At 47.2% G+C, this 8,925-nt stretch overlaps 1 protein-coding gene and 1 non-coding gene across 3 annotated transcripts in view; one reads left to right on the forward strand and one right to left on the reverse strand.

Moving 5' to 3' along the window:
- The window catches only part of ADCY2 (adenylate cyclase 2), a 449,171-nt gene extending 440,246 nt beyond the window's left edge, over positions 1 to 8,925 (forward strand). The window contains exons 23-25 of one of the 2 annotated variants that reach the window (XM_065875257.1): positions 212 to 326; positions 3,550 to 3,674; positions 8,104 to 8,256. In XM_065875257.1, coding sequence (XP_065731329.1) covers positions 212 to 326; positions 3,550 to 3,674; positions 8,104 to 8,256 — 393 coding nt within the window. Of the gene's footprint in view, positions 1 to 211; positions 327 to 3,549; positions 3,675 to 8,103 lie in introns of both variants that reach the window. The other variant, XM_065875258.1, reaches the window with a different exon arrangement.
- Positions 7,729 to 7,835, reverse strand: LOC136121824 (U6 spliceosomal RNA). Its single transcript, XR_010655825.1, has one exon. It is a non-coding gene; the product is annotated as a U6 spliceosomal RNA (small nuclear RNA).

The raw sequence follows: 8,925 nt of genomic DNA on the forward strand, positions 1-8,925 counted from the left end.
TCCTTCTTTAGAGACCCTGTCTTCAAATACAGTCACATTCTGAGGTCCTGGGGGTTAGGACTTCAATATATGAATTTGGGGGTACAAAATTCAGCCACGACACCCCCTCCCCCAAGGAGGCCAGAGGAAAGAGTGTGCATCCTGTGACTGAAGGAGCCTTTCCCCACCTGCTGAGTCCTCACCCCCGCCTGCTGTGTCTCTTTTCTTTCAGGAGCCCGAGAGGCAGTACATGCACATCGGCACCATGGTGGAGTTTGCATTCGCCCTGGTGGGGAAACTGGACGCCATCAACAAGCACTCCTTCAACGACTTCAAGTTACGAGTAGGTACGTTGTGCAGATCTGGGGTGGGCTGTGGAGAAGACCTGGTGTCAGGAACAGATTCACAGAAAGGTCGCAATCCTTGCGATGTTGGAGCAGTACAATGACAAATGCGTCATTAGAGCAGCAGAACTGGACGGCATGTGGAAGGGCCCAGGGCAGCTATGAGCTCCTGAGGCACTTTTGTGCAAATTAGAAAAAAACAAAAAAAAAAAAAAAAAAAAAAAACACCTGCTTTGGTTGCACCCAGGCTGCAAGCACTTGGTTTCAGAAGTGGACCCTGAGCTGGGTCTCAGTCTCTCCAGCCACGGTCATTTCTGCAGGTCATGGTAGGCTCAGCCTTCAGCCATGCCAGGAGCTGATGCAAGCCTGACTGTAAAACCCTCCATCATTTTATGATAGTAGGACCCACTATGGGCTATAAGATGCATCCAGACTTCAAAGATGTAAGACTGTTTTTTTAAAAATGCATCTTGGAATTGTTGGAATAGTCCCATACCCCTGGGGTCACAACCTATAAGAACCCCAACTGTGTCCTAAATTCTAACAGAGCTGGAGCTTTTCAGATTGAACGTTCCAATCCCAGAGAAAAAGCCAACTTTCTTCCAAAAAAAAAAAAAAATTCAAGTAAGTTCTTCCCTTGCTTTAAGTTGATTCTTGAGCATGTTCCATGCTCCCTTGCCTTTTACAAATGTCTATCCAAAAAAAGTGTGTTTTAAACCCTCAGGTCTGCACACACCACCTTGTTACATTTGCATGGTCACTTGAGGCCATTTGTGATTTGTAAGAGCTTCTTTGACCATTTTATGCTGTTCTTGGCAACATATTTTGCTGCTTCTGAAAGCAAGTCCATATAAGAGTAGTCCTTTTAACAAATTCTATCTGAGTGGCTTTTCACCTCTCTTGCATAGAGATTTCAACTTTTAAAAAATCCCAATATTGGGGGCTATTTTCTTCCTTTGGTGTTCATATGTTCTGAATTGTAAAACCCAGAAATATTACACATTTCTTGAGCAAATGGGATTCTCTTCACTGCATGTATGTCTTATTGTGAGTATCTGAACACATTTTTATTTAGACCTTCTCATCTGTGTGCCCAGTGGACCTTTATCTGGCTCCACCCGTACAAAGATGAGAAGGGCCAGGTGGGCAGGAAGCTGCCCCCATCAAACGTGGAGACAGCCCTTTCACCTGGAGCTTTTTATTGCTTTAACAGCTTGGAAAATGGGATCCTCAAACTTTCATAGTATGCTCCTTAAAAAAAGAAATCAATTGCATGGCAGAATGACCCCTGTCAAATAGTCTTTTTTTTTTAATTGAAGTACAGTTGATTTACAATGTTGTGTTAATTTCTGCTGTACAGCAAAGTGATGCAGTTATACGCATATATACATTCTTTTTTAAATATTCGTTTCCACTATGGTTTATCGTAGGATATTGAATATGGTGCTCTGTGCTATACAGTAGGACCTTGTGGTTTATCCATTCTACACAGAAAAGCTGCTGACCCCAACCTCCCACTCCATCTGTTGTCAAATATGTATGGACCAAAACAATATTGCCCTTCACTGCGAAGGGGAACGGGACAATTCTTTGCTAGTCATATCTGTCACATCAAAAGCCCAGGGTTCTTGGTCTGGACCATAACAATATTTTCCAAATTAATGTGAGCAAGTTAATGGACTTCCTTAAGTAGGTACTTATTGAGTGCTTACTTTGCACTGATTATTGAATAACTATTAATATCTATACACTCACCCCACACACCAGCTCTTTTCCATGTCTGCAGAAGCCCTGCTCAGTGTGTCCGTGGCCTCCGAGCTTGCCTTTCCCCAAACCCTCCGTCTCTCCCAAGGGCAGCTTCCCAGCCCCATCTTTGGACATAGTGCCATCCAGTGGCAGTTCACAGTAGGAACTCAGAAGGGTAATATTAGCCCCTACAAAATCATGATACATAGTAAGAGCCGAACTTGCTCCTAATGTCCTTTTCCACACGTCAAGCTGTAGAGTCAGTCAGTGAGTGGGAAGCACAGATCAAGCACGCCCCTGCGCTTCCGCAGAGATCGCTCCGCTGTCAGCAATATCGGCCCCAGGCTCTCTGCCCTGGCCCAGAGCCACTGACCAAGCAGGGGCTCAGAGCAGCCAGGACAGCTGAGGGCAGTGGCGTCTGAGATCCCCGGCCAGCAGCAGGAATAAATTATTCGGGATGTCTGAAACAAAGATTTGAGTTTTACTGAATACTCCACAAAAGCAAAGGAGAACTTCTTTCTCACTCTTGCGTACCTTCAGGGATTTTGTGGAACAACGTTTGTGCTGTGTTGCCTGCCCCACTTTCCATTGCAAAGGGGAGGCTTTGCCTCCGATCTATAACTGGGCTTGTACACAAAGCAGTTCAGTAGTGGGGAGTGAAATCTCTCAGAAACACCCTCATTAATCTATACGATTTGATTACTGCAGTAAGCCTGGGGAGGAGGGGGTCTTAGATCCAGGAGAAAATATAGGGAGGAAAAAAATCAACCAGTGTCAATACCTCTGTTTCTATTTCTGTGGCCTACCTCCCTGCGACGCCCATAACAACTGTGGGTCCGTGTGTTTGAACTGAGTTCTTGGGACAAGGAATCGTCCTACTTGCTACACTGGGGGTGGGGGAAGACCCCAGGCAGGGTTCTGTGAGAATTAGAAGCTTGTACATGTCAAGCTCACAGAATAGTACATGGCAGGTAGAGAATGCAGCACACATGTCAAGGGGCTGGTGGTGGTTTAAGCAAAACATTAGAGGGAACCCAGAAGTCCACCAGAGGCAGGACGGCCAATAAATAGAGTTCACAGACTCGCTGTGGCTGGTTAAAATTAAAATAGGTGCATTACCACAAAACTATCGGAAAACAAGATAATCATCCCTTGCCTAAGATTATGTGGCATCATAGAAAAACAATTATAATGTTGAGTTTTATAAAGTATACCAATTTTACGCTATTATGGAACAATGGTAAATAGACATATGAGCGCGAATCAAGAAGAGGAAGAAAGACAAACATTTTACTGTTTTTGAGATGATGAAGTTAGACGAATTATGGTTCTTTGTTTTAGAGTTCCATGAGTTGGGCAAATGTTTGCTGCGTAATGATGGTTCAGGAATGGTCTTGTAAAACTTCCCTGTTTGAGACAGTTGCTTACACTGTCAAGTTCATGATTCAAATCGTGCTCAGCTGGTTCTGGTGTGTCACAGGTATTAACCATGGCCCTGTAATAGCCGGTGTGATCGGAGCTCAGAAGCCACAGTACGATATCTGGGGCAACACCGTAAATGTGGCCAGTAGGATGGACAGCACCGGCGTCCTGGACAAAATCCAGGTAATTTAGTCTGTTCTGTTGTTATCCACCATGTCTGTCGTCTTGGGAACCATACATAAGTATATAATAAGGATAATATATTAAAACAGAGGGAAGAAAGTAAACTTTGTAATTTAGTGAAACTTTTTATTGGGGAAATACTAATTCGTTTCTGCATTAACTGTGAACCATAAAAATTGTGAAATAGTATGAAGGTTATTGCATTTGGGAAAATAGGTGAGCACAGCGACCAACAGGGCAGTGCAGTCACCTGATGGGAGGGGTGGCAGGGGTGCCCTTCTCCTTGGTATAACCCAGACCAGATGTGACCACCTGCCTTCCGCTCCCCAGGGGCTGAACTTGGAGGATGAGTGAAGGGGCCAACTGCGGAGAGGAAGAGATGAAATGGAGTGAGGTGAAATGACAGTACTAGATCAGACTAGCATGGAATTCAGATATCTGGAAATGACTGGAAGGCTCTGGAATCCACCCAAGGGGGAGAATTCCAAGATCTGAAAAGTTAAAAGCAGTGGTGACTGCGCACACCTGCTTGGGTCACAGCACCAGCACCTAAAATGGGAGACTCACTCTCCGAAGGAGAAGGATATGTGTGTGTGTGTGTATGTGTGTGCGCGCACGTGCCTGTGTGTCTGTGTGGAACTTTCTGTTTTCCTCGCCCTCAAAAAGCAATGGTTCCACATTTCACCCCAGCTTTTTTGTCTTCTGGAAGATAAATTCCTGCCAAATGGCAAGTTTGTATGAAAATCACTGGACACAGCTAACAGGCTTTATCGGTTTTTTGTCCTCTTCAGAGAATTCCCTGAGCCCCTGTTCTGCGCCTCAGCTTGGCGGAAATCCTCAAATAACCCTGCCTCCCAAAAGTACGCTGGACACTGGAGTCCATTGTTAACCTCTGCAGGGAGCTGTCAGCTCCAGCATCACCTAGAAGGGGCTTTTCGTGAAACCCCTGCAGAGCTCACTTGCTTTCAGTGTGACTACCTCATTCCTCCTAGAGGATCCTGTCTCTGTGGCCTTTCTCAGGCAGAGCTTGACCTTTAGATGGAAGGTGACACACGTGACTTCTACGTGTTCACCTTGCAGTCAGAATATGAGTCAGCAGTTGCTGAAAAGTTAGCAACCATCCAACAAAGAGAAGAGCGAGAGAAGAAAAGAGGAGTGTGGAGGAGGAGAGGAAGTATCCCAGGCCTTCCCGGCCAAATTGGCCACTGCCAAGGAAAAATAGAGCCGGCTGTTCTCTTGGGATCCGCCCCAGACCAAGCTCTCAGCAAAAACGGGGCTCCTCTGACTAGGGCTTTCTGTCTGTACATGGCTGGCCGCTCCCCGTGCCCAGGGATGCTCCAGCGATCCTGGGCAGCCCGGGTCTTCTGCTTGGTGGGGAGAAAGGCAGGCTCCTACCAGGAACACATTCGCCCACCCGTGGGCCAACCTAGGCCTCCACCGCACACCAGGAACGTTCGGAAGATGGACAGTAGTTCCGCATGCTTCCCGACTCTCCAAGCACTTTCCGAGCACTTAGGATAAGTATCAAAATTAATCTGAGAGAGAGGCCGGTCAGGGGAACGTGCCCTCCCGGAGACCGTAAATCCCCTACAGGTCAATGTTGACAATGATCACGTGTGTCTCTAAGAGGAAACTGGGCCTCATAAAAGTCCGTGTGACTTAGTGCCGTGCAGCCACCTGGACCGTCTCTGTGCGCTTTCTCTGAGCCCGGGGAGGGAACAAGACAGGTTTCAGCCCGTCCAGAGTGAGGGATGTCTTCCGCAGGCCTGCGTGTTCACTCAGCTCAGTGGCTGGAGGGTCCGCATCTGGGTAGGTTTTCTTCTCCGGAGGGCAGAGCGCACCCCAGCTCCACTAGCCTCTCATTTCCATTTATGTGCGAAAAGCCCAGTAGTGAGATGCCAGGAAGAATTGAAAATGATGCTGAGAATATTTAAAACTTCCCCTGGGCCTGAAGAACAAGTTCTTTTTATTCAAGATGATTTACACTCCCACCATGCTTCCTGTGCCCCCAAGAACAGCATAGGAAGCCCCTCGTCCCCCAGCCAGGCTTGCCCTGGACTTGGAGGAATCGTAGCTGGAATTCATTAGGTTGATGGCTCTCTGAATGTCACGATAACTGTGCGATTGGCGATACAGATTCCAATGGCCAGCTCAGAAATGCCAAGGGTGTGCTGCCCAGCACCAGCCTCAACTGCAAAATTACCCTGCAAGGCTCCAAACGATGTGTTTGCTCCCTGCGTGGAAGACCGGAAGCCAAGTGTCTGTAGCAATCTCTAATTCTGATTGCCCCTAAGAACTCTAGTCAGGAGAATATATTTGTCATCTGATTTTCTTGACTATGTCCATAGTTTTTCAGTTCTTATCTAGTGTTCCCGAGCTACAACCTATCCTCCTTCTCCGGGACTTGGGCCCAGCCAGGGGAGGGCAGGACGTGAGCATCTGGACTTTGCATCCCCCTTTTCCTTCCTGCTCTGCTCAGAAAGACCCACACTTTGGCCCCTTTGCTAGGGGCCAGCCACTGGGTCACACTGCAGAAGACAGATTGATTTTTCTAGCTCTTTCCCACAGCCTGCCCTTGAGATCGTCACAACACACACTTCAGCCTTACTTCTGGGTCCCCCTGGATGCTGTCCTGGGTTCTAGAAGCCCAGCCCTCCTGTGGTTTTGATGTGCTGCCACCTCTGCCCCATGGCAGTGTCCATCCTCCAGGCCTCTCTCAGCCGCCAAGGGGCTGGCTCATTGCCACTGCTGCTGCCCCAACACCACACGGCCCCCCGACGGTGTCCACACCAGAACCAAAATTGTGGTGTGGCGTGCCCAGCACACGTGTGTCACGCCCAGCACTTGTGCGTCACCCACATACCCAAGGTGGCCGGGCCCTACAGGTGGCATGGCCGTTTCCTCTGATGAAGTGGGATGAAATCCCTCCTCCTCGCCTGCTGTTTCACATGGTTCCAGAGCAGTGTTACCAGGGATTTCTGGGGAAATAGCTCCCTCCCTCTCTGCTCAGGTCCCAGATACCTCCTGGGGGGCCTGGCTGGGGAACCACGTTCCTGATGGGTGGTCCCTCACCTCAGAATCTGAGGTCTTGTTTGTATCCCAGTCGGTGCACCTCACACGTTCTCTGCTTGAGAGGATGCCTTTTGCAGGAGGTTCCTCTGACACGCAAGCATCAGACCCCTGCCCTCGGTCCTAGGTGTGGTCTCTCTCGAGAGCACAGCACATGCTCAAGCTGAAGACAGTACAACTCACCTCCCCTCCCCTCGGAGAGAGGATCCGTCCTACCCAGCAGGTTTCCCTGCCCACTGACCCAGCAGGACCGGGGCGTAGTGCAGAGATGGGGTCCTCACCTCGTGGTGCAGTGGCAGGAAATCAGGAGTCCTGTCACACTGACAGACTGCCCCGGAGGGGTCACTCCTTTCAGCAACCTGAGTCAATCCAATGAGGTGGGGAAACTTTCCAGACCTGATGCAGAGCATCCTGTCCACCCTTAGGCTGGTGCGAATTCCTAAGGTTCTTTCAGTTTCAGGTCATTTTATTCATGTGTATTAAACCTGAAACACGTGGCCATTTGCAGAGTCGACTGTGCTGCTTTTCCTGTGTTTTCTCTTATCTATATTAAAATCTATCATTAACATTTATTATTTTAGGAAATGACATTAATAACAATTTATAAGCATCATCCAAAATCCCACCACTTCAACATAGGTTTACTTCCTTTCTTCCAGGTCTCTTACATGTGAAAGCATAATCTTCATGTGGTTAAAATCATGGCACGGATCCAGGGTTGATTCTTTTTTGGGGGGCTGAAATAGTTCGACATGATTTCATCATCTGATCTGTGACATTGATCATGATAGCGTCGTAGTTTTGTTTTTGTTTTTGTTTTCTTCAGGACACCATACATTTGAATTTTACTTTAAAATCATTATAATTAAACATGTCATTATTTTTCAGTTCTATAAATTGTAACTGATGTCTGTAACTAATAACAGTAGTCAATAGTCATTTTTAAATAAATGTTTACTGCACGTTTGGCCCAAGTTTAACTCTCAAAAATATGGAACGCTTCATGAATTTTTGTGTCATACTTGCGCGGGGGCCATGCTAATCTTCTCTGTATCGTTCCAATTTTAGTATATGTGCTGCTGAAGCAAGCACGATGGCATCGTAGTTTACTTAACCCTGGAGATTACTTGAATCTTAGGTTGTTTCCAGTTTTTAACTTTCACAGCACTGAATTAAACATTGTCCTTAGAAAGCTCTTCCTCTCATGGATTATTCTCTCATCTGATTTCTCAGGAGTAGGATGAATGGGTCAAAGAGCATGAACATTTGGGGGCTCTTTATTCTTGTAGTCAAATGCCCTTTGAAAGGGTTGTGTCCGCATCGGCACTAAGCACTTCCTCATCTGTCACTGTGCTTCCAGGTTACTGAGGAGACGAGCCTCATTCTGCAGACCCTGGGATACACGTGCACATGTCGAGGAATAATCAACGTGAAAGGAAAGGGGGACCTGAAGACATACTTTGTGAACACAGAGATGTCACGGTCCCTTTCCCAGAGCAACCTGGCATCCTGAAGCGTCGCCTCGGTTTTGGCAAGAAGACTGTATTTTCAGGAAGATAACAATGCACTTTCTGACTGCCACTTTTGTCCCTCGTTTGTGATGTGTGTGCTCTGTTCTGTCCTCTGGAGCCTCTGTAGACTCATTCCTGTGACCCGGTGGCCTGCCGTTTGGTGTCTGATGTGTGCCAAGATCGCCCTGCCATTTGCACCGTGCTTACTCCTGAGCAGAAGGGAAAGGAGTGTGCATTACAGCCCAAAAGCCTTCAGAGAAACTGACAGAGATGAGAGAGGCAAAACAGACAAAAATTCTTAAGGCAATAAAACTAGGGGGTGTATATTATCTTCCGGTGCATGTTCTTTTTTGGAAAAATATGGTAGCTCGCCAACCGCATCTGCTAGTCTGATACTAAAACACACAGTATGTGTGACTAAGTTGATTTTGTCACCTCCCATGGAATCCGACTGTGTTCACCCACGTGTCTCATTGCAGTGACTGTCCACGGGCCCAGCTGGGATCCATGGCTCCGTCACCTTGCTCTGTTGTGTCTCATGCCAGCAGCACATCACCATCCATCACCAGAATTAGTTCTTACAACCTAGGACTAGTTTTGTACCAAACACGTCTGATGTTTTGATGCCATTGTCTTTTGTAAGGTTAATTCATTAAAAGTTTTATGTACTT

The sequence above is a fragment of the Phocoena phocoena genome, chromosome 3 (assembly GCF_963924675.1).
Source record: "Phocoena phocoena chromosome 3, mPhoPho1.1, whole genome shotgun sequence".
Taxonomy (NCBI): domain Eukaryota; kingdom Metazoa; phylum Chordata; class Mammalia; order Artiodactyla; family Phocoenidae; genus Phocoena; species Phocoena phocoena.